Source organism: Pipistrellus hanaki (assembly GCF_964339955.1).
Source record: "Pipistrellus hanaki genome assembly, chromosome: 18".
NCBI lineage: Eukaryota > Metazoa > Chordata > Mammalia > Chiroptera > Vespertilionidae > Pipistrellus > Pipistrellus hanaki.
The window spans coordinates 16832996-16858910 of NC_140520.1; the positions used below are offsets into that span (position 1 = coordinate 16832996).

At 44.3% G+C, this 25915-nt stretch overlaps 2 protein-coding genes and 1 long non-coding RNA gene across 6 annotated transcripts in view; 1 reads left to right on the plus strand and 2 right to left on the minus strand.

Moving 5' to 3' along the window:
• Positions 1–2116: 2116 nt before the first annotated feature.
• On the minus strand, positions 2117–11018 carry SERPINC1 (serpin family C member 1). The gene is made up of 8 exons (XM_084866024.1): positions 10631–11018; positions 10388–10543; positions 7856–8225; positions 7352–7567; positions 6253–6390; positions 4574–4964; positions 3239–3303; positions 2117–2365 (listed from the first exon to the last, which is right to left on the minus strand). Exons 2-8 carry the CDS (start codon positions 10426–10428, stop codon positions 2189–2191), a joined length of 1398 nt encoding a protein of 465 aa, XP_084722150.1. The 5' UTR covers positions 10429–10543; positions 10631–11018; the 3' UTR covers positions 2117–2188.
• On the plus strand, positions 10768–19174 carry LOC311612786. The gene is made up of 2 exons (XR_014793351.1): positions 10768–10831; positions 10914–19174. It is a non-coding gene; the product is annotated as an uncharacterized lncRNA (long non-coding RNA).
• The window catches only part of RC3H1 (ring finger and CCCH-type domains 1), a 62644-nt gene continuing 54210 nt past the window's right edge, over positions 17482–25915 (minus strand). For all 4 annotated transcript variants that reach the window (XM_084866016.1, XM_084866014.1, XM_084866015.1 and 1 more), the window contains exon 20: positions 17482–24770. In XM_084866016.1, the coding sequence (XP_084722142.1) occupies positions 24620–24770 (151 nt within the window). In that variant the 3' untranslated portion in view covers positions 17482–24619. The remainder of the gene's footprint in view (positions 24771–25915) is intronic.

Sequence of the window (25915 nt, forward strand, 5' to 3'; positions counted from 1 at the left end):
CATGGCAGACCTTAAAGAGCTCTGCCAGTTCAATCAGGAACCAAGGGCTTCTTTCAGAAATCTGAAAACTCAGTTTGGGGCAGTTCAGCATATGTGAGGAAAGGGAAAAGTAGATTGAAGAGAAGGAGAGAAGACTGAGGGTTCAGACAGAAGAGTCATGTAGCCAAAACTCGGTTTCTGTCGATGGACGTGGTCTGGAAGAAATCTGTTCTCTATGGTGCTTATCTGCCGGGCGACACTGTCCCCACCCACTGTCCCTGGCATGTGCCTTCCCACTGGTCACTGTGAAAAGCAGATCACACTGGACTCAGAGGCCAGACTCCAGGACAATTCCCCCGCATTTTGAGCCCATCACTTCTGCATACAGCTAATGATGTAGCACTTAGTTCTCTTTGGGAAACTCTTGGGATTGTCCCCCAAGAAATAGTAAATGGTTTTCCTACTAAAAGGAAAATAGTGGTAGCTATCAAATAAGGAGTTACAGGGAAGTTTCACTTCTCCTCGGCTGATACTGATTGATAGCAAGCACCTACCATGCCCCTCCGCCTGAGTTTTTAAAAGCTACCATAATATTTGTAAGCAACAGACTTAACCTAACATTTTTTCACAACTTGCTAATCAAGGATTCATATTAAAACAGACAATCAGTTTCTAAAATGCTGTTATCCCTGAAAGGGAATGAGGTCGTTTGTAACTATGAGAACCTATCAGTCTGTTTTTTCCCTTTGAAAAAACTAAACCTTGTGGTTTGTGTCCTTCATCGGCAGCGACTACTCCCGGTCGCTTCAAGATGCCTCAGACAAGTCAGTGAGCAAGGCTCGTGCCCTTGCACTTCAGAGGGTGCCTGGCTGGTTTGCGCATCTTATTTCCTTAGAGAGTATTGATTTTTATTATGACCTTAATTATAAATACCTATATATAGGAATAGGATTTCCTCTCACCCCACCCTCTTTTAATCACTATCACTTAAGTGTAAACCACACCCCCACACACCCCTTTTTACTGAAAAATGCACTTTAATTCCTAAGGAGAGTGGCTGTTTCCAGCCCTAAAGCCAGATTACTTCAGGAGGAGAGTTGAGGAGAGAGAACTCTTTTGCCAGGCAGACAGATCCTGTGAAATGAACCAAATTCCTTAATGCAAACACACAACTAAAAACATCCATTTTTAAGCTGCCCCCACCCCCAGCCAAAGGGAAAATGAAACAACCAAAAGGAAAAAGTTCAAAATGCCTCCTCTGATTTTAGAAGTTTCACTGGGGAAAAGTACCCGGTATTAAGTTACTTTCTCAGCTACCAAACTATCAGAAACTTCTGGCTTGTTTTGTGGGAGGCTGATTTTTTTTTCATTAGAAAGTCAAGTGAAAATGCAAAGGCTGTAAGATAGGAGTCTGACTTGTGTCATTTCTAAGGTTTTCGCCCTTAATTTGGCAGGTGTGCTCATTCTCTCCTCCTGTAGGTTCTGTCCTTCCCCTGATGACAAGCCAATCTTTCTTGGTAGGGTTGCATGCCTCCTAGAGCCCAGGAGCCCTGTTGTGTAGGGAGGGGGGAGGGCAGGAGGGTGGGTGGAGACTAGGGTTGGGGGCGGGAGATTCCAAGAAAGAGTGAAGAGATGGGTTTATATGAACATATTTAAAGCAGCTTAGCAAAAGCTTTCTCGTTGGACAGCTTTAAGAACAATGTGAATGAAATCTTAGCAACTTGGTTAGTAATCTGAAAAGTCTATTAATGTATACTTGAAAATCTGTATAAAAATACATTTTCCTCTTTATTTTAACACTGTGTAAAAGAACATTATGCATGTGAGTGGTTTGAGAATTAAATGATTTAATACTCAGATCTGAGTCTCTGTTTTTCTGTACATGGAGATCGACGAGTTTTAAATTGGGGGATTTTTTTTGTAAGGTGGGAATACCGAGATGTCAAGCCCCCCTGCCCTTCCGGGATGCCTACCATCTTTTCAGGATGCTGCAGTCACACATCCTTCACTCTCTTTACCCAGATGTATTCACTGGTAGCAAGTAAAATCATTTTACCAAATGCCCAATAGCACGTCTAGCAGCCTCTCCCTCCCTTGTCTTCATTTCAGGTGGCAATGTGCATTCGTACTGGTGAGATGGGAGTAATTGTATTTATTTTTACCTCTGTTCACAAACCAAATAGGAGGAGGTGCAAGGAATCGGAACCCTCTAGTTCACACAAGGGTTGGCTACTCTGCCCATGAAGATGATCGTGTTCAGAGCAACTTCCCTTATAAGAACCAGGAAGGGCCTGTTGGCCCTGAAGGTCACCCTGTGGGGGTTCAGCGAACGGCCAGCAATCACGATGGCGGTACTAGCTGCTGCTTCACTGCCTTCCTCATTCACCTGCAGGTCAAACAGGAGACAAATTGCTGCATTAGCTGCTCAGCCGTTCCTTAGACACCAGGGCCTCACGCGCAGACACAGCCATTCCTCCAAGCGCTCTCTGCCACCCAGTGGAAAGTGCCTTTGGGTCAGCTGGGGTTCCGTCTGGAACCCTACTGATCCTCATTCTTCCACCCGGTGAATATTGATGTAGGCATTTGGATTCATCTAAGCCTTTGGCCAGATCCTCAGATAATTGCTGAACCAGAAATCTGAATGGAGACAAGGTTATCACATTCCTGGCTGGCACATGGTACGTGGCATTTCAAGGGGATTACGTTGTACTTGATGCTAAAAGGGATTTTGACTCATGATCAGGGCTCTACCGTTGAAATAGTTTCACCCTTGGTGCATCAGGCTCCCAGATAAAAGTACCCCAAGCAACCACTCGGGACCTAGGGCCTCTGAAAAGAGGAAGACCCTCTGGCTGGAGGAGATGAGTTTTCTTGGAGTAATAGACGGAAGCAATGGTATTTGAATTTGCTGATAAGCAGAAGAGCCACCAGGGAGATGCCTTCGGAAAATGGTAACTATCACTAAAGTGGTCTGTGCCTCTCCATGATAACCCTCTGCTGGCTCCTTTCCCTTGATGTCCGTGTCCCTGTTTCACCTGCTTCAGGAGAGACACGGGAAGGGAGGTTGGAACAATGAGACCCCGGGGCTTCAGGGCAGGGCTGTGTTGTAGGGGGCAGTTCGAGCATCTACTAGCTATACTAGGACAGCCAGTGAAACAAGAACTCCAAAGTTACAAATCCCAGGAGATATTGATGAATGAATAATAAAACAGCATGGGAATAAAAAAGCAGAAGAGAGAGCAAAGGGAGGTGTACTCACCTCAAGAAATGCCTTATGGAACGCGTCAGAGACGAAGAGGTCGTCCCGGCCTTCGGTAACAATACCTACGAGGAAGACCAGAGAAGGCTCTGTGACATGGGAGAAAGGAATCCAGATTCCTATTTTTTGGAAAATAGGAAGCCATTCTGGACCCTCACCTAATGACTCCCTCAAAATACCACATATGCTGGAACCGGTTTGGCTCAGTGGTAGAGCGTCGGTCTGCGGACTGAAAGGTCCCAGGTTCGATTCTGGTCAAGGGCACGTACCTTGGTTGCAGGCACATCCCCGGTGGGGGGTGTGCAGGAGGCAGCTGGTCGGTGTTTCTCTCTCATCGACATTTCTGGCTCTCTATCTCTCTCCCTTCCTCTCTGTAAAAAAATCAATAAAATATATTTTTTTAAAAAAATACCACATATGGTAACAGTAAGAATGTACACAGGGCTTCTCAGCCTGGCTCCGTGAATTGAGTCTCATGCTTCAGTCCTTGGTGGGGGAAGAGAGAGGAAGAGGGGGGTAGTGGGGGAAGAGGCTCTGTTCTTAAAGAAAAACTATCTGGTAGGAATGTCTTTCCAATCTGGCAGCATTTATAAGAGAGGGATTGGTTTTCAGACCTAGTTTAAAGATAGCCCATTAAAGGTCAATCCAGTTACCTAACATGGTAAGCGGAAAGGCTTGGCTGTCCAAGTGACCTTGAGGGAAACACAGGAGCCCTTTGGAATAGCAGGTGAAGGGCTACCCGATGTCAGCTCCTCCGTGCTGTTTGACCCAGATGTCCCCAGCTCTTCATCAGATCCATCTCTGCTTTGAATGTGACGCCTTTCCAAGTTCTTCTCTCCCTGGCCTCATCTCCTCTATCAGTGACAGACTCAAAGGGTTCCCCTGCCAGCGGGGCCCCAGGAGGACCAAGAGCTACCTCCCCCTTCTCCCGAAGAGAGAGCTGAGGCCTGGAGAGGAAAGGGGAGTTCCTGAGTTCACAGTAGAACTGGATTAGACCCAGGTGTCCCACCTGTGGCTCTTTTTCACTCTCCCTCCCATTCTTTTTATTTTTTTAAATATATTTTATTGATTGATTTTTTTTACAGAGAGGACAGGAGAGGGATAGAGAGTTAGAAACATCGATCCACTGCCTCCTGCACACCCCTTACTGGGGATGTGCCTGCAACCAAGGTACATGCCCTTGACCGGAATCGAACCTGGGACGGACCCTTCAGTCCGCAGGCTGACGCTCTATCCACTGAGCCAAACCAGTTGGGGCATCCCTCCCATTCTTCCACCTTTGGTCAGACCCCCTGGTGGGCAGAGGAAGGCGTAAAGTCTTTTCCCCCCACTAACCTGGGAGCTTGGCTTTCTCCGGGCTGAACAGGTCCACAAGGCCCATGTCCTGCAGCTTCTCCTTCACGCTGAAGCTGTCCTCGATGCGGAAGCGGGGCATGTAGACCACCATCATCGTCTCCGCCAGCTCGTCCAGCCACTCCTGCAGCACCTCTGGGGTGAGCTCCTGCTCCACCTTGGCCAGGCTCTTCTCAGGCTTGGGCAGGATGAGCACCATGGTGATATCATCACCCTTGAAAGGCAACTCGAGCACCTGGGTGCCTTCTGCCACTTTCCGATAGCGGAACCTGCCCTCCTGGTACATCATGGATGCTGGGCACGACTGCCCATCGGCCTTGTAGAAAGGTTCTGACCTTGTGTTCTCAGAGTTGAACTTCGACTTCCATAGGCCCTGGAAGAAGACGCCAGGTGGAGGAATCACAAAGCAAGAAGACCAGGAGGATCCTGGCATGGGCATATGCACATTTTGTTAGGTTAACTTGTAGGTATAATTATTAGGAAAGATGACTAGAGGGTCTGCGTGAAAAGATGAATGATGACTGGTATGTCAGAGTGTTTTCTTTCTGTGAACTTTCTGTGTATTTCCCAGATTTTTAGCAGTGATTATCTATTTGCTTTTATAATAAGAAAAGTAAAAACTAAAACCAAGAAAAACCTACTGGCCTCTTCACAAGTCTCTCCTTGAGTTTAAATCGAATTGCTTTTTGCTTTCTTTCTCCCACCAGCCTCTTTCTCCAAGGCCATCATCCAAAATGCTGGGGCCACATACACACACACACACACACACACACACACACACACACACACACAGACTAACCCCAGGGAGTTATCCAGGAGCCCTGCCAGGCAGAGGGTGCATCCTGTCCAAGTTCTCAGTCAAAGGGAAGAGATACAAGACACTCCTTTGAAGTTTAATGACCATCCCTGTTATCTTCTGGTTCTTTAATTTAGGGACAAGTCATTTAACTTAGCTCTGAGCAGTGGGCCTTCTTTTGTAACATTTGGAGCTGGTGATCACTAGTATTTGTAGGGCGTTCATTGTGTGCAGGGCATTACTCCAAGCATTCTACATGCATCAGCTTAGTCCCCTCAGTAATGCAGTTATTGTATATAATTACCAGCATTTTACAGAGGCAGAAATTGGGACAGAGAAAGGTTGCAGGTAGCAAGGCCAAGTTCATGCAGTCAAGATCAAAGAGTCTGGATTTATACTAAGTAACCTGTCTGAGCAGTCCAAAGTCACATTTGTGATGTCAGGAGGATTGGGAGGGCTAATTAATGGCAAAGTGTGCCCTAAACAGTCAAGGGCAATAGACCCTATGGAAATGCAACCTACTCCACTCTTGGAGAGAAGGAAACCCCAGGCAGCGAAGTGGTTGGCCACAGCAGTTGACTGGCTAAACCCCTGGGCTAAATGCCTGTGGAGGAGGGGGAATGCATATGGAGCACGACCCAGGATGGGCAAATGTGCCACAACTCTACCCACCTTCAACGGGTGACCATCCTGACTGTGTCAGGAAGCTGTTCATTCCCACCACCTGCACCCCGTCCTTCTCCCCAAATGTAATTAGTTTGGAACAATCTTCAGAATTTTTGACTTTCTGAGAAAGATAAGGCCATCTGCACAATCAAATCACAGGGCCTCTGCAAGTCAGGGCCTCTGCAAGGTCATGGTTTACCTTGAAGTAAATGGTGTTAACCAGCACCAGGACAGTGAGCTCGTTAATAGCATCCTGGGGGATGACATCAGTGATACGTCCTTCGGTCTTATTGGATATCCACTGGTTGATGGTCACTCTGGATGGCTCTGGATTTTCCTAAGGACGACAGGAAACAAACCTACCCACCTGTGCTATTCAACCATCTTCTCCGTTCCCCCTTGCAGCATTTTATTTTACCCTTCATCCCTCTGTCCTTTCCCACCATGTGGTTAAGCCATCACTCTAACCCGGATTGGGAAAACCTCACATATCTAGTACAGTGCCATGAACTCACAAGAGTTCAGGTTTCCAAAACATGTTCTGTGGGAAGCTGATGAGGGAGGGAGGGGGGCGGGACAGGAGGGATGTTCATGTGGTCAAAAATGCCTAAGCAATGCTGCTTGAATTAAAGTCACTAGACTTCTTTACTGCAGAACTTCTCAGACACTTAATACCTCTGGTGCCTCATGAACCTCCAAGCGGAGAACATAACATGCACCACATGCCAATTTTGATCATGGTAACTTTAAAACATTGAATTAAATAATATCTCTGGTAGGACTGGCATCTCCAAAATAGCTTTGGGTATATATGTGAACTTGGTAGAGGAAATGAAAAATTTATTACTTGTGCCGGAACCGGTTTGGCTCAGTGAATAGAGCGTTGGCCTCCGGACTGGAAGGTCCCGGGTTCAATTCCGGGCATGTATCTTCGTTGTGGGCACATCCCTGGTGGGGACTGTGCGGGAGGCAGCTGGTCGATGTTGCTCTCTCATCGATGTTTCTAGCTCTCTATTCCTCTCCTTTCCTCTCTGTAAAAAAATCAATAAAATATATTTAAAAAAGAAAAGAAAAATTTATTACTTGTACTACTTTTTTAGAGCTTCCACTACAATCCACAGACATCATTGACTTCTCGGGTTTTAAGCAAGAGTGAGTGTTCCTGGGGTTATGACTTAGAATGCCCCTCCACCTGCCTCTCACCCGCATAGCAGTGTTCATTTGGATCCTGCTTCTCTATCTCAATCCCGTAGGGAAGAGGAAGAGCTCTAAGGTCAGGAATAACGTGTGTAACTCACCTTGAAGTCCAGGGGCTGGAGCTTGGCCCCATATACCACCTCACTGATGTCCTGGTAGGTTTCATTGAAAGTAAGGGATTTGTCTCCAAAGAGGCGGTTGGCGGATACCAACTCAGAGGATTTGTTGGCTTTCCGATAGAGTCGGCAGTTCAGTTTGGCAAAGAAGAAGTGGATCTGGTCCGATGTTTTCTCGGAGATAGTATCAAACTTAAAAACCTGTAGAAGCCAAAAGAAAACGGTGGTGGGTGCGGTGTTGCCACAAGTTGTGAGCACGGTGCTGTGGGTCCCTGACCAAGAGCCACCTCAGTTGGGAGCTCCTTCAGGTACAGCATAAATGCTCAGGACCTGTCTTCTAAAGGAACACATGGATGGAAAGAAGAATAAAAGGAGGAAGGATAAAAGGGAAAAGAAACACAGAGAGACTGGGATAGCGCCTACATCCTCCAAAGGGCTCTAGACCAAGACACATAGTTAGGAGCCGGGCAGGAGGGCCCTGGACTGTACCTCCATCAGCTCCTTGAGGGTGTTGTCACAGGCTCCCAGCTTGGTCATAGCAAAAGCTGTGGAGATACTCAGGGGCGACAGGAAAATGTTGTCATTGTCGTTCTTGGAGTCTGCCAGGTGCTGATAGAAGGCAGTGGCAAAGCGGGAATTGGCCTTGGACAGTTCCCAGACCCGCCGGTTGGTGGCCTCAGGGATCTTCTGGTCTGAGCCCTCCTCCTCTGGGGCCTTCTTCTCTGGGGTGCGGTAAATGCACATGGGATTCACAGGGAGGTCCCGAGGCTTGGCTGTGCAGATGTCCTCCACAGGGCTCCAGTGGCAGGTCACACAGCCCCAGAGGCCAAGGAGCAGCAAGGAGAAAAGACACATCCTCCTACAGGGGGACAGAAAGCTGCGTTAAGCTAGGCTGGATGACCCCCGATCCCACTGCCCATCAACAGATGTGCCCCAGTAAGGCATAGGACACCAAACCACCGCTGGACCTTGGATACAAGGGCCCAGGGCAAGTCCAGTCCTGGATTCGCTACAAGTGGATAGTTCATGTTGAAATTGGAATCAACCACTGCAGCAACAGATGGTTATTAGAAATAAAGAATGCTGAGTTTCCAGCGGTGAGGTGGGATGTGCACGCATGAAAAATAGGCAGGAAGCGTTAGTGCCCAAGGAAGAGGGAGGGTAGCAGTGGGAGCCCACTTACAGAGCTGTGTTGGGGATTAGGCCTGGATGGGAAAGGAGTGGAAGGTTTTCACTGATACACCAGAGAGACTTCCCTAACACACGAGGGATAAGAAGGAATGAGTGGGCAAAGGCACTCTATGTTCTAAAGACTCCCACATTCGTAGCTCCAGCCCCATTGTGTGCTAGATAACCCCACTTGGATGCCCTGCATATTCCTTAATAAAAATGCAACCACACCCCTGCTTCTTCTTCTGTGTCCTTCAGCTCAGCAGATGGAACCCTCGCATACCCTGTGGTCCAATCCCAAAACCTGGGGGTCACCCTGGTTCCTCCCTCCCACCTCGTCATTTAGTCAAATCTAGATTAGATTAATTCTTCTCCTTGCTCTCTCATTACCTTAGTTCAGGCCTCATAATTGTCTGCCGCCTGGGAATCTTAATAGCTTCCAACATGGGTTCACTAAAGGTAAATGAGTCTAATCCTATATAATAAGAGGCTAATATGCAAATTGTCCCCTTGACCTGGAGCTCGACTGGGAGTTTGACCAAGAGGCGGTGCCAACCTGCCAACCACTCCCAGTCCCTCCCCTCAGCTATGCCCATCCCCAATCACCTCCCCACCACAATTGGGAGTGGGGCCAACCAGCCAACCTCCAGTAGAACGCTCCCCCTCCCCAGTCCCAGCCCCCGGCCATCATGGCCTGATCATCTCTGATTGGGGTGGGCTGGCTGGACCCTACCTGTGCACAATTTCATGCACCGGGCTTCTAGTTTAAAAAACAAACAAAACAAAACAAAAACAAAAAAAACAAAAAAAAAACAAAAAACGAGATCACAAGATTGGAAAGTTAGAGTTGGGACATCCAAGTAAGCAAATCCAGAGATGAACTCTCTTGTGTTTCATAGATAAGTCTGGCTGGGCCAGGGCCTCCTCTGGCAGGCTTGAGTCCATGGGTCTGGAAAAGGGAGTCTCTAGGTGGTACCAGGTCTCCTAAGAAAAGACAGCTGGCAGGGCTGGAAAGATGTGTTGGGGAGATCTACTGGGCAAGCGGGGGGCTGGCGGGAAGCTGGGGGCCGCTGAGGGGTTCTTGCTTGTGTGTGATCTGAGGCCAGCTCTGTAGCTGTTTGCAGAACGGAGGCCCGGAATGGGAGAGGAGCGGAGGCGCTGAGGGAAGGATGGGAGGCCGGGGGAGAGGGGGCGGTAAGTGGGGAAGTGGGGGGAGCAGAGATAGAATCTTCCATTCATCTTCCATCTTGTTGCTCTGTTCCCCACTTTGCCCCTCCACCACATCTGCAAACACAAGCGGAGGCTGACAGGGCTCACGGAGCTCTGTTAAACACCAAGGAAAACCCAGATGGTTGAGCCACAGCCTCAGGTCTGGCTTCCTCCAGCAACCAGATCAGGGAGAGAATGTGTGTGGCGTGGAGGGAGGAGAGAACAGGGCTGCGGCCCTTTCATCACAGGTCACCGAAATCTCGGAGAGGGGCATCCAAACAGCAGGAAGAACCAAAAGGGAGTTAGGAGATTGAACTTGCAGGATTTTAGAGGCCCGGCGGGCCCGGAGTTCCCCTCGGAGGGTCTCGGGACCACTGTGAGGGCTGGGACTGGCACAGCACCTTCAAGGAAAAGAAGAGGCCCCTTGGGTTCTTGGGCTGAGAGCCCAAGGTGTGGCTTAGGAGAAGGCCTTACCCCAAGAGAGGGCGGAGGGAGGGGGCATGGAATGACATCCTGCAAACAAGCTGTCTTTGGTTGTGACCACCTGGGAGAGGGCCTGGTCTCCTCGAAGGTGTGGAGATCATCCTCCCGGGTCCTTCCGAGGTCAGGAACCCGTGAGAGCCTGCGAAGAGCCCCTCTTACCTTCTTCCAGCAGCCGCAGTTCCTATCCCACTGGGAAGCATGGTCACCAATCTTCCACGGGCTGGGCAGGTGGAGGTAGTGTGGCCGAGGCAATCCCTGTCAAAACTGGCTCTTTCCTCTAAATCTGAGGTTCCAGAGGTGAGGGCGGGGGAGGGGCTGGCGAGGAGAGGAGGACTGAGGTCAGAGGCTGATGACCAGCTACCAGGGTTAAGCAAAGTGTGGGGCCCAGTGTTGTTTACTTACTAGAGAAGTTTTAAAGTTCAGTCCGCTCCAGGGAAAGCAAGGCCCACCTCTCTCTCTCATCCATAAGTTCTCACTTGCCTCTTCATCTTCACAGATCAGAAAAAGAAGGTTCACAAATTCAAACTTGGTGCGAAAATGCCTGGCTGAGGACAACTTTGCAGGACTTTTTTCCCAGTGAACCAAACCGGGAGCAGAAAATAGGTGACTAGAACTAATCAAGTTGAAGGTCTAGGAATGTCTAGCCTCCTACCTGCTCAGTGCAATAGCCTCTCTTTCTCTTTAGGGAAAGAGCGAGAAAGGGAGAGTCCATAGGATGTCAACAGGGCAGAGAGAAGAGGAATGTTCTGGAACAAGGCGCTACCTTCCAGCTTCTAGACCAGCACACCCATGATTCTGACCAGGACACACATGGTTACACCTGTGGCCCACGGATGGAACCTTCCCCTTAGCCCTGAAGTGGCGGGAGGGGGACCAGAGCAGGGACCCCGGAGTGCACACAAGGACGTGCCTAAGGGAGCTGAGCCGGTTGGGAGGTACTGAACACAGTCCTATGGGGGACTCAGGAGACAGAGTGTGGGGCAGATTAAAAACATGGCTGAAACACTTTAAAAGCAAACAAACGACATTACGGTTGGTGTGTACAGTTATTTTTACTTAGTTTAGTTATTGGGGAAAACTAAATAAATTCAAGCCAAACGGAGATGAAGGGCCTGTTTATATTTTTCTCTTCCTAAATAGCCTGAAACAGTATCCCTAAGATTGCTGCAGCAGAGTTCACGAGATGCGCCGTCTGTGACTGAGGACTGCTGGAAGCTGGTACAGTCATTAGACAAAAATCTCTATCTGGACTGAATCTGTATCTCATTCTTGGCGGACTTAGATCCTGGGCATCTTGAGGACTCCTGTGAACAGTATGAACAATCACCAGGAACTGTCCTAACCCCCACATGCTTAGGGGCTCCTTGTCACTCCAGGTTAAAGACAATGGGAAAATTTAGCATCTTACATCCTATGAACACAGGAGTCTACCTGTGCCAGTGGGCTCAGTCCTCAGGCCAGGGACTCCAGCCCGGGAAGCCAAACAGCAATCACATAAAGAATCAGTATATACGCCTTGGCCGGTTTGGCTCAGTGGATAGAGTGTCAGCCTGTGGATCAAAGGGTCCTCGGTTCAATTCCAGTCGAGGGCACGTACCTCGGTTGAAGGCTCCTCTCTTGCCTGGGCCCTGGTCAGGGCACGTGCAGGAGGCAACCAATCAATGTATTTCTCTCACATCGATATTTCTCTCTGTCTTTCCCTCTCTCTTCCACTCTCTCTGAAAATCAATGGAAAAATATCCTTGGGTGAGAATTAAAAAAAAAAAAAATCAGTATATACTAAATACATACATTCCATATCAGTCAGGTATTCAATAAAGGCCACGGAGAAAAAGACAGTGATAGGGGCCGGTGGGGAGGTTACCTTTTATAAAGGGTGGTAGCAAAGGGCTCCCTAGTGGAGGTACAGAGTGCCATGTAACCCTTTAAGGGAAATTTAGCAACACCAACATGACCCATGCATTTATCCTTTGAGCTGGAAATCCCGCTCCAGGAAACTCTCCTGCAGAGCTATCTGTGTGGGTATAAATGAGATTACCAATTGTAACAGCAAACGGGAGACCAGTTGGATAAACCAAGGTACCTCGCACACTGGAAAACTGTGCTGCTGTCACAGGGTGAGGGTCCTCGGTGCACCCTCAGATAACCGAGTGGTGCTGTTACCTTTCCATGGCAAAGTGGGGGATGGTAGGGTGAGGGGTGGACAGACACGGTGGGAGTAAGACGTCGCTGTGAACCTTCCTTTCTGCTTTTGAACATGTTGAAGTTCAAAAGGCTTTGACTTTGTGAGCAAGGAGGAGATCATGTTGTATCCTACAGAGGGTTTGGGGGCAGGGGAATTCCGGGGCAGCACCAAAGAGGAAGTGGAAGCGTCTTAACTGACGTGTGATCACTAGCTGTCTGATCTTGGAAACGGGAGAAAAGGAAAAGGAGACTGAGATGCCCAGGTCAGTGTCTGCAGGTGGAACACAGTTGTTTAGGTGTGGGCTGGCAAATGACGTTTAGTAGTGTAGGATATTCCATCTTCACATTAGCTTAGGTCAAGTTCTTTAAATCTTTGAATATGATAATAGGTGCCATTTTAAACACCTACTGTACATATATATGTTTATAGATAGTTATCCCCTGGCAGGGTGGCTCAGTTGGTTAGAGCATCAGTCCCCTACACCAAAAGGTTGCGGGTTTGATCCCAGGTAGGGGTGCATATGGGAGGCAACCGATCAATGTTTCTTACGTTGATGTATTTCTCTCTCTCTCTCAAAATCAATTTTTTAAAAAGAATCCAATTATCACAGAATGCTATAAAATAATATATAAAAAATTTTGTTGTGCCCAAGCTGGTTGGGCTCAGTGGATAGAGCGTCAGCCTGAGGACTGAAGGGTCCTGGGTTCGATCTCAGTCATGGGCACATGCCTGGGTTGTGGGCTCAATCCCCAGTGAGGGGTGTGCAGGAAGCAGCCCATCAGTAATTCTCTCTCATCATTGTTGTTTCTATCGCTCCCTCTCCCTTCCTAAAATCAACAAAAAAAATATTTAAATTTTTTGTTGTTGTTATATTACCTTTATTATTGAATAAAGTACTTTTTAGTAATAAAAATAACATAACAAGACTCCTTTTTATTAAATTCTGGTAAGATCAAAGAAGATACTTGGAATGAATAGGACTGAATTCTGAAGAATAACCACAGTATGTTAACAAATGTATAAAAAATATTCAAGTCCAAGGCTATACAGACGTGCTAAGCATAGGTAAAATCATGAGCAAGTGAGCCTCACCGAAATGACTGGTATTGTCTGGAATTTTCTAATACCCCAAGTGACAGGAAAATCCCAGGGCTCCTGATCGAAGTGGTGGTCTTGCCACATGATCACTAGCTGTCTGATCTTGGTTGTGTAGCTCAACTTCTCAGAGGGTCAGAGATTTTAAATCTATGGGGACAGAGTAACCACCTCCCAGGCATTTGGAAGGATTATAGATCATCCAATGGTCTATTGTTACCCAGTGAATCCAGTTACACTTCCTCCTGGGACACAGCTAAATTCTAGTTCCAGCCTCCCCTACAGTTCAGTGGGGCCACAGAATTAAGTTCTGTGGGATGTTGCTGCAAATGTGCTCAAAGAAGACCCTCATTAGAGGATGAAGGGCTCAGGAATTTGACCATGGCTGTGGTCATGCAGAAGCCAGCTGACGCTGTCCAATACTACAGAAATGCTATTGTGTGATTTTTCTTTACCATCATTGACTCGCTTCTGAATGGCACACAATGTTAAAGGGGAGCCTACTGTCTGACAACCCAAGTGCCATTTGACCTGATTTGACTAATTAAGATAACATTTAAGGAACACCTTTGTGTTAAGGACTGTTCTAGACACCAGGAATAGAACGGTTCATTCAACATAGTCACTTCCCTCATGTAGCAAATGTTCTAGTGAGTTAAACAGATAAGCAACCAATTCACACACATTTTCTTAAAATCCCACTTACCATGTATCAGGATCCTTGCTAAGTGTTTTTATAGGCATTAGCTTTATCATCCTCTTGTCAGGAAGACACTATTATGCCCAGCTGACAGATGAGGAAACCGCGGCTCACCAGGCTTAAGAACGTGCCCCAACCTACGCAGCTGAGATTCAAACCCTGTCTGCCTGTCTCAGGTCTCATGCTCCTCCCGGACAGCCGCGGAGAAACGGTCTGGGTGAAACCTCACTGCCCCTTTGTTCTCCTGGGCCAGGTTACAACACGCCACCATCTGCTTCTGCTCTGGCTAGTCTTTACGTTTGCCCACATTTCCCCCAAAACCCGGGGTCCAGAAATGAACCAGGCACTGCCACCGTTTTCTTTGGTTACCCACATCTTGTTAGAAAACATTTGTCTTGATTGGTAGGCACACCGATGCAATATACAAAACCTGTAACCGAGAAATCCATACCTGAAACCTGTATGATCCTATTAACTAATGTCACCTCAATAAACTTTCTAAGAAAACGTGTCTCTGATGCACGTTCCAAATGAGGTTTTCACACTAGCATTCTCACTGCACACAGAGTTCTTGCCTCTGTCTAGATTTTGATGATCCAAACCCCTTTCCCTCTTGGTTCATCCTAAGCTGGTTTGATAAAAGGAAAAAAAAAAAAAAAAGGCTTGTATACAAGGCAGACTAACTTGGTCTATCTGCCTGTCTCTCCATATCCACACATGCACAGTGTCATCAGTATTCTGTAAAGTAATAACTGTGCATATTTACACCAAATTCTTCATGGACACCTGCAGCCATTTCTGGGAGTGGAGGCAGCCTAAAGGACTTTTCTCAGGTAAATATCAGCTTTGGAAGAGGACCCCTCACTTCTGTGTGGCCCAGTGTGTGTCTGTTCTGAGTGGAAACAAGGTTGGAAGGAGCACATAGGAGCCCTCCAAGGAGCCAGGGAGAAGAATGTAGCATTCAATCATACACCCCCCCCCCCCTTTTTTTTTTTAGAGTCAGCAATAAAGTAAAAAAAAATTTAAAAAAATCCCTCTTCCCCTTGCCCTGCCTCCAGTCTCAGTGGTAAGTCCTGTGAGCAGGAAATGGAGCGGGTCCTGGCCATTGCCTCACACCCAGGCTGTTCTGTTCTTTTCTTTGGACTCCAGAGAAGGACCTTGGTGGGAACAAACAGAGGAGCAGGCTCCTGCTGTGGTTACTGAGTAACTTCCAGCCGAACTCTTCCACAGAAATGCGGCAAAACACCTGGCACCCACACCAGAGTCGCCTCCGCCCAACTGGGGTTTCCAGGAGACCAGGCAGTTCGAACACTAATTAAGGGGAATAAGGTTTATCACACTAAATCCTGCATTACCACCAGGGCAGCTTTCAGGGGAGCCTCTCAAAGCATGTCACAGGAGTTTGTCTCAATTCTCACAACTGTTAGAAACTGCAGTTTTGGTTTCAGGGAAACCAAATCCAAACAAATATTTATTGAGCGCATTCCGTGCCAATGCCACTGGGTCTTCAGTGTACCAGATACTCAATAAATATTTGTGTTTGAAGAAACCCCTGTTCGGAGTAGTTCTGCTGACTTACTAATAGGAAGATACTTTAACTTCCTCCCAAGTGCAAAGTTATCAAGCAAAGTAAAAATGCTACTGATTCAGGGGAGGTGCCGCCGTGTGTGAACAGCAACAGTGGGCAAGGGGATTCTAGACAGTTGCATGGAGTGTACGTCATTGCTTCTGCTTTAGTTCAGCAAGTTGTAGTTGGTGAAGAGAAACAGAGAGACGGGCAGGAGGCAGGGCACAGAGCAGCGCTGGTGGGAGAAATCCCCGGAGAGATGGGGGTGAGGGGGAGGTGGGTAAGACAGGTTGCCCAGAAGCAACAGGAAGAAACGCACAGGAAAGCCGAGCGTGTGTTTTCTGTGACTGGTACCTGTTTCCTGCCTCTGCCAGGGCTGCTCTGGCCAACCTGACCAAGTCCATTTGCGGGGTGAGGCAGGAAGGAGGGTCTAGGAATGAAAGTGGGTGGGCAGCTTCCATCGCATCAGGACTCACAGCTGGGTTCAGGCCCTTCCCAAATGACCAATACTGAGCACCAGCAGATGCTACCTGGTCACAGGATGCTAGAATTCCAGGAACCACCTCTTGGGTGGCTACATAAGGTCAGCTCCCTAGGGAATGGGCTGGAGGCAAAAACCCCAAGCTGCTCACGGCTAGAGAAAGGGGCCAGCCTGGCTGTGAGCCGTGGTGGAAGCTGAGCTATGCCCTGGGTCCAGGAGTTTATCAGGTCCTTAGTGTGTTATGAGGGTAACAAAAGGCCCAATCATGCCGAAACCGATTTGGCTCAGTGGTAGAGCGTCGGTCTGTGGACTGAAAGGTCCCAGGTTCGATTCCGGTCAAGGGCATGTACATTGGTTGCGGGAACATCCCCAGTAGGGGGTGTGCAAGAGGCAGCTGGTCGATGTTTCTCTCTCATCGACGTTTCTAGTTCTCTATCTCCCTTCCTCTCTGTAAAAAATCAAAAAAATATATATATTTTAAAAAAGTTAAAAAAACCACAAAAAACAAAAGGCCAAATCAGTTAGAGGGTAACAAGGGCAAGCCCAAACTGAGGAAAACCATGTTGCTATTATCACACTGAACACAAATGTCATTCCCTGATATTATCTAACATCCAATAATCAACTCACACTTTCCCAATCATAAATAAATGCCTTTGTACATTTTGTTTGTTGGAATCAGAATCCAAAGTGTTGCAATTGATTCCAGAATCTCTTAAGTTTCTTTGAAGCTGGACTAGTTCCTTCCTTCTCTTTTTCTCATATTTACCATGACCTCTAAAAAAAAATAAATAAACCTACGTCTATCCTCTAATGGCAAGGAATGACTAATGGGTGGGGGGTTTCAGGACAATTAGAAAACTTCAGTAAGAATGAAAAGATAAAAACTGTATCAGGAAGGTACCCAGAGCAGGTCCATGTTGCGTAACCATAAAGAAGGTCCTGAGGTCTCACGGAACGCTGACTGCCCTAGGTTCCGAGAACGTTACCTTATTCCTCGTGTGCAATCACTGTGTAATGAATGAAGGGATCTGGACAGCAGTATATTTAAAGTTGGACTAACTCCTGTCATCTCTCTGCAAAATTGGCTACTACAAGTATGTGTTTGCTTGTGTGCATGATCTACTTCTCTATTTTTCACCTAAAAAGGAAAAAAAGATGTAAGAAATTAATCCCATGGTTAGAATAAGTTGACACAGACTCATTTACAACACACACTACACAGTTTCTCCTCATTAATTTATCATTTAATATAAATGCTGACAGAAAGCAGATAAAGACCTTGTAGACACTTTCATATATTTACAAACCAAAAGGTGAATCACCTCCTTCTACTTGTTAAAATGATCCTTTTATCTGCAACTCATGGGAGCCCTAAACACTAATTAGAAGCAACATGAGGCTGAGTCAGTTTCCAAGGTAATAAAGGAAGGAAATAGTATTTTAACAAAATGTGGCATATTTGATATAAACAACATGCACACAAATAATACTAAATTGAAAAAGAGGGCCCTAATCCTCTCAAAAGCCTGCGACAAGCAGAACACACCCTTACTCGAACCCCAAGTTCTGCTGCCCGAATACCTTCCTACTACTGTTTTCCACTTCACTTGACAAACAATTGGAACTCTAAACAGATTTAAAGAGAGGAAAATCGTTCTTTTCCTTATTCCAAAAGGACTTCCAAGAAATAAAGTCTTCAAATAAGACTTTGCCAAATGCTAAGGAATTATTCACAGCCTGTGAAATCACAACCATCTATCCATCTGTCTTCACTTTTTTTAAAAAAAGTTGGAAACACTTGGAAAAAGTAAAAATTCACAAACTTCAGCAATTTAAAAATTAGCTATGACTTTAAGGTTCAGTACTTTTATTTCTGAACAGGTGGTGGAGGCAGGCAAGAAAGAATAGGGAGAAGAGGCAAGGGGAAAAAATAGGAATATAAGAACAGGAATAAAAGATTTTTTTAAAAAAGTATTTAGTCTAGCAATGATTTTTAACAGGAAATTAAAATTTCAGTATGCAAAACTGTGATTTCATGAAATCATTCATAATCTGACTCAAATCTCATGGGCTCCTTTATTAACCTAGATTATTTTGTCTTGTTAAATATACCTCTGCAGGGCACAATCACATACAATCAATACGATTGGTAAATTACACAAGCTCTATCCCAAGCAAGTATGCATCAGTGTTAAAAAGTTATTTAAAAACGAAAACAAAATAAAATCCACCCAAAAAGGTGATAATGACTGCAGAATGTCTCGGGGAGACTGGTATGAGCCTAAAGACCAAATTGACCAAAGTCAGGGGAACAGGGCAGCTGGGGTGACAAAGAGAAGACCACACACAGGAAGAGGAATCTCACAACTGGAAAATGTTTAAGTGGATGAAAGGTTTTGTCCATTATCATAATCCCAACTTTTCCTATTTCAAAAAGTCATAGATTCATCATAAAGTAAGATAATGAGGCCTATGGATCAATGAATAAAATGGGGGGGGGGGGGAGGAAATTCCCCCCAACTTTCTTTCATTCCCAGAAGGTGGGAAGAGGAGAAAGGGGACAGTGAAAACTTAGCCAACAAACCTGCTGTTAAAAGTAGTCCCCAGGGCTGTGTATTAGTTGAACAGAGGATGTAAAAATAATACACGAAAGTTTAAACTGCCTTCAAATTTGAGGAATATTTTACAGGGTGGTTCAGATATGATAGCAATAAGTGATTTTTAAAAATCAGGCAAAACGAAACAATCAGACAACCAATTATTCACCCCATCATTTGTTTCCATCCTTTTTTTGATCTTTCCTGCACCAGCTGGGGCGGGATAAGGGGCTACCTGACAGTTTCCAGTTATAAGATGACTCTCTGAGTGTACAACCTGGAATGGATGCCAAAGACTTGTGAGCTCTGTCTACTTAAGAGTTAAACAAAACAAAACAAAACAAAACAAACCCCAACCAACAGAAACAGTGAGACCTCAATACAAGAAAATAACTCACCTTATGTTGTATATAATATACTAACTCCACAGGATCTTTTCCCCCTAAATATATATTTTTGGACACAATACTGTCTTGAGGTTTAAGTTCTCTCTCTTGGGTTATTGTGCCTATTTTCTTGTGACAATAAAAGTTATTACCTTAGGGATGTTTTGCTCAGGAATAAAATTTAGGGGATATTCAGTGTTTGGCTGCAAGTTCAGAGGCGCTGAGAACAAGGATTCCAGTGGTAGGTAAGTCCCTATATCACAAGAGGATCTCAAAAGGCTCTTTACCCAGTTGGTTCAGTGCAGTATTGAAAATCCACCCAATCAGTAGGTGTTACTTCTTTCTGTCCATATTCTGGACCAGAATAGGTGGCAGTTTCCTATTCTTAACATTACCAGTATTACTTCTCAATTACTCTCTTAATGCATGTGAAGTATCTTTAGCGGTCAAAAAAATCTTAAAAAATAAATCTTAAGTTGATATTTACTATAATTAATAGCACCTTTTGACAAAAACAGCTCTTTTTCAAGTGACTCAGAAAGGTTGAATGAATTAAAAATATATATTAACTGCAACCCACCTACAACTCCCAATAACTCACTTCAGCAGGAAAATTTCATAAAGCTGAGCTAAAACAAATAAATATAAAACTCACAGTTGCCCAAGGGAGAGAGAATATGGACCGGCAAACAGGCACACAGGTAAAATGACGACAGCAGAAGAACGCTTGCTTATCCAATCCTGAACGCTGAGTGACTGTTTTAGTTTAAGAGCTCTAATTTTTATCTAAAAGGACAGGCCGAATTTTCAGGAAGGGAACACTATAATAATGTAACACCAAATAAAAAATAAACAAAGTTGGATTCTGATAAGGTAAAAATCTAAGCAAGCACTGCGGTTAATTTCCAGGCAGGTTATTAATTTCTCCTAAAAAGAAACTGGGCCTTTGCTTTTAATGAAATAGAAATCATTACAGGTGCTTTTTATACAGATCCATTTTATGTATGAAACCTTTACTCAATCCTTTAAAATGAGCAAAAAGAAAGTGGAAGAAGGATGGTAATACCTCCACCCATCACCATTTGTATACATGAAATAGCAACCACATAACCCTTTAGTGAAAAGAACCTATTTTTCTTGGCATGTGATAGTCTGACATATACAGCCCATAGTTAATGATTATGTCTCACCAGCCCATGACTTAACCACAGTGATAGGAGACTGTTCTTTAGGCACAAGTTAAAAAAAGAAAAAACACACAAGATGCTATCATGACAAAATCGTCTCAAAAAGAAGGGAAGGGACCACTTACACATAGTATCGTTAAAGATATTCCCTGATGAAAGAGAAACTGATGAATTTTCATTACTTTTACATTTTATAAGGCCAGCTAACTTATCAGTTAACTTTAGATAAATCTACTTACACAGTACAATCAACTCACAAATACTTAAAGGTTACACAATCAAAATGGCTACTATTTTTCCCAAACCAAAACAGAGTAAAGCACAAGTCTTTGGCTCTCCTTCAAAAAAAGAAAAACAAAAACAGAAACACCCCAGCAGGTTACCATTCTGAACCAGACCTCTGTTTGCCTACCAGTAGGGCAAATACCACATTTGTGCATCACTGAGTAATAACACCATTAGAAAAGGCAACTTCACAGAAGTTATTGGCTAAGCGAATTCATTTGAATGCTCTGTTTTGAGGCAGCAAACTGTCACTGTTGCAGATTGGGGAGGGCAGTGGGTAAATCAAGGGAATTTGCAGGATAGAAAAGGGCCAGAAAATAAAAGAGAAAAACAACTTTCAGCTTCAACTCTGAAGGTCTATGGATGGTCTGATAAAGTTATACATTCAAGGTAGCAAATGAGAATCATACCAATTTTATGTCTTTTAGAAAAAGCAAAAGAATAAATACATGGGAAGAGTGAGGCGAAGGGAAGGGACATGGATGGGAGAAGAGGCTCAGCCACATTAATGCTGTACCAGATAAATTGTGTACATCCTGAGTAGCTGAATATTTGTAGCTGGCATTAGAAATAGTGTCTTGTCATTTGAATAATGGCAGCAGAAACGTCTGCTATAACTAATTTTTGATTAGAAAAGTAACAAGAAATGGATCGTTGGTCACGTTAGCCTCTGTAAAATAGCCAAGACAGGGCAAGCTACTGGACTTATATTGTGACAGTGTCTATCAGTAAGGCAAAAGATAAGGCTACATATAAGTCAAGAAACTGAATCTAGAACAATTATTCTCAGTTCTTCTACACTTTTCCAGAGACCCCTTAAAAAAAGAGTAAGTCAAAGGATTTTGTATTTCTAGCTATAAAATTCTGGTCTTAATTTGAACAGGAGTGAACACAGTGCTTATTATTCCCACCGTGGCCCCCTCAGAATCGTTCATGTTTATCTGAGATGTTCAAGTCCTGATTTTGAATTCAGTGAAAGCAAATAGTCATTTTCAGAAGAAATTAATATTTTAGTAATTTAGAAAGAATAAAAACTGTATTTCCTATCTGACTGGTTTAATCTCTTAATGGCATAAATTTTAAAAGTTAGAAAAATCAATGCCTTTCATAGATTTTTGACCAAAAAAAAAAAAAGGCAGTTCAACAGTCAAGTACTTTTGCTACTTTCCCTTACAGGCTCATATACCATAAAGTAAATCACAGAGAAAAGGAAAAAAGAACCCCAAATTTTGAGGTCTTATCCTAACACTACTTACGGGCACTAGGAAAGCTGTCAGGAGGGAGGGCAGAATGACCTATTAAGGTACTTGGGTTACAGGCACACACAAGGACAATATACTACTCCCTGCCTTTCCCTGCAGCCAGCTTGTCTTGAGAGTGTGGGACCTTAGAGAGGTACAGCGAGAATTAAGGCTACAATTTAAGAGATCTTTCTACCCCGCCCCCAAATAAATATACCTTACAAAGTGAAAAACTTATTTTAAATCAATTCAGAACAGTGGCTTTCCTGGTTTTATTCAGAAAAGGAACACTGTATAAGTTAATCTCTGTTCCTGACTAGTTTGGAATATCAAAATGGTGATAGCTAGAATGAGAGCATTTGAAGGCCACAGAATAACATAAGTTATCAGATGTGGTAATAGATACCCCAATGCAATTTTACTTATTCTGAACTTTAACAAAATCAATATCCCTAAGTTTCCTCTAATACCAGAATTGTTTTGAGTTCCAAATTGAAGGAACTGCTTCTAAAAGTTAGGAGTTATCTTACACGTCCAAAGGAGAAGTAAAATCTGCCCAACTTCAGACCAGAAGACTGCCTGCCAAACATGTTGCCTTTTATGGTTGTCTATATAGAAAAACGAAGTCTTGGGGCTCTGTCAGACACACAGTTTCTCTCCTTCTCCCAAGAAACAATAAACACTTAAAGAATAAATATAAGAGGGTTTTAAGCAAAACAAAAAAGCACAAAAGTAAGTGTATTAACAAAACAGGAAAATATGGATTTCAAATGAAAAAATGCCTCATCTTCATTCAGTGCTTCTACCTCCCAATCAGTCATTTTATCGCAACAGCTGCGCTCATGCGAAAAAATCCTTAAAACATACCCAATATATATACAGATATAGCTATGTATATATGTATATATATAATATATATATATAAATTTTTATTTAAATAAAAAAGAAAGCTCGAATCCCAAGCCAATATGTGTATATCAAATCCTTGACCAGCCAGGTCTGTAGGGCATAATCAAATTCAATGTGAAATAGTATATAAACACGGTGCCTTGACTGGGCAAATTAAATAATCGCTACTCAAAAGAGTGTTCTGTTTGGACTCTCCTACTGGTAGGCAATGGCAGGACTGAATTACCCCCCTCCCCCCAATTTGTTTCAGTTAACATTATGATGGACACAGAGCTTAGACTGAGGTTGTTATGACCTCAGCAGGAGTTCAGGGTTAAGAAAAAAGAAACAACAAAAATACAAACTCTTGCTTTTACCCAACCAAAGCAATGCAGTAACATTACATAACCAGTGCTTTCTGTTTTAGTAGTATATCCAGAAGAGGAAATTATAAAAAATCAGGCAAACAGAGAGATGGGGAGAGTGACTATGTCCAATAATCCCTACCTTTATAGAGTCTTAGTTCAGTACAGACATGGGATCAGAATATGTGCAGCAGAACTAACCAAATTCTTTATTTTTATAACATTTTCATGAAGAATCTTTATAGTATTATAAAGCCAAGTCTATGGAAATTAACCTCTAGGTTCTTCTACCTACCTCTGAAAGCCAGGGGCACTGATACTTAGGGATCTTATTTTATATCTTTGTGTTCTGAGGGTAAAATAAAAGAATTCAGTGAAATAATGTAGCTCTGTCCATTTTAACTTCAAGTCAAGTGTTGCAGTTTTAAAACATGGTTGATTGTGCTGTGCTGATTTTTTAGCATTCTCTGATTTTACCCAAAGTTCAATTTAGAAAAAAGCACAGGTCCAAATTTCCAACCATCAGCTCAAAGTAGGTCATACACTAACCAAGTATTTCCAGTGCTAATAAATTAGAGTTCATTCTTAAAATAATCTCCATACAAATCTAACCAACAATCTAGACACTGGCTCTGCTTTCAGATTACATTAAGAGAATGAAAGGATTCCATAACATGGACATGAGGACTTCATAAATTGTCTGGCAATTATCTTTGAAAAGTTAAAAACAAACCAAGAAATAAAACCCCCCCTGAACAAAAATACGTTTGAATAACATAGGAAGCATAACACATGAAGGCAGTGACCAGAGAGGAAAGGATAATCATGGCTTCCAAATGACAGCTCTCAGAAACCTTGGTTTGCTGCACATTTTCTAACTGGTCTGTTACTGTCTTTTTATCAAGCACCAGAGGATTCTCAGAAAGGCCGGTGCTTTTTGTCTGTTTTAATTTATGGGGTTGTGAGAGTGGGAAAAGATTGCAAGGCAGGAATTATACACTGGGTATGTAATAATACCAAAATACAAGAAAAACCTACTTCATTAAGATCATACAATTAATCAAACAGAGTGTATATATAATATCTTCTTTTTTTTTAAAGCCCTGGATCCAAGGCGTCCAAAGTTATTAAAATAAAGTTCATTCACAGAACAAAAACAAATTTAATCTGAATTGCTTGCAGATACTGCTAATTTCCTTTTTCTTTTTCCTTTTTTAAATTAAAAAATGCATTGATGTGATCTATGTGCAGGGTTTGTTTTTAGTAGTGGTGTTTGTGCACATTGCCTCCGGTGCTTTCCTTGGACTTCTCTGACCACTCTCAGAGAAGAAGTGGAGAAGTTATCGTTCTGCTACACCTACGTCCCACAACGTGATTCGGAGCAGAAGATTGAAGTTGGACTCCTCATATTTTAAGGAGCAGAACTGGGTGTAACTCCTGATCTCTGGGAGTCATTGTTGTCTCCTCCTCCCTCGGGGTCCTCTGATAGGTTCAGAGAGCTGGTCTTGTTTGATAGGAGGCTGATATTCTCTTGGGTCAAGGCTGATCCATTCGGTACATCACTGTTAACATTAAAAAAAAAAAAAAAAAAAAGAGAGAGAGAGTTGGAATTTTTAAATAGGAGATAAAATGATTATTTAGTAGAGTAAAATCAACAGGACAGTTCTTTCAGTAGTATGGAGACTAGGAATGGCTTTCAAATTTTAATTTACAGCTCTATATCCATGTTTTAGCACAGAAGTTCTCAAACTGCTGCCAGATTTTGTAAATAAAGTTTCACTGGAACACAGCCTGCCTGTTTGTTTACATGGTGTCTATGGCTGCTTTCACACTATAATGGCAGAATTGAGAGTTTTGACAGAGACTATAAAACACATAAATTTAAATATTTACAATATGGCCTTTGAGAAAAATAATGCATGTGTTTAAATAGCCAAACCCTAAGTGAGAAAGCAACAGGGCATTAGCAATTATCTATATATATGAAAGCCTAAGTGACCATTATGACTTGTCAATCAGTTGCTATGATGATGCACTGACTACCAGGAGGCAGATGCTCTATGCAGGAGCTGCCCCCTTGGTGGTCAGTGTGCTCCCACAGTCAACCTCCCGCAGCCGGCCAACCTCCTGTTGTCCCTCCCCCTGGCCAGCAGGCCTCGATCTGCCCTGATTGCCGGCCAGGCTGAGGGACCCCACCGGTGCACTGAATTTGTGCACTGGGTTTCTAGTTGTTATATAATACTAGAGGCCAGGTGCATGAAAATTCATGCACTGGAGTGGGGACATCCCTTAGCCTGGCCTGCCCCCTCTCACAGTCCAGGAGCACTCAGGGACAGGTGGCGACCTGGCGATCAGGGGAAGGAGATGCCCCATCACACCTCTGCTGCTGACACGGCTGGTAGCACAAGTCTCAGCTGGCAGCGCAAGCCTCAGCTGACCCTCAGCGGCTAGCGGGCTGAGGAGACTGGGGGACTCTGGAGGCAGGTGTCTGCCACCTCAGTGGGGTGAGGGGACTGGAAGCCACCATCTTTAAGGGTGGGGCAGTCAATTAGTATATTCCCTCTTTATTGGCTGTGGGTGCCACCATCTTTGCAATGGTGTGAGGGTCATTTAACATATTTCCTCTTTATTAGATAGGATCAGGAGGGCAACTCAGGACTATGTATCAAAAGTCTCAAATGTTCTAAGGAAATACTTAAAGATGTAC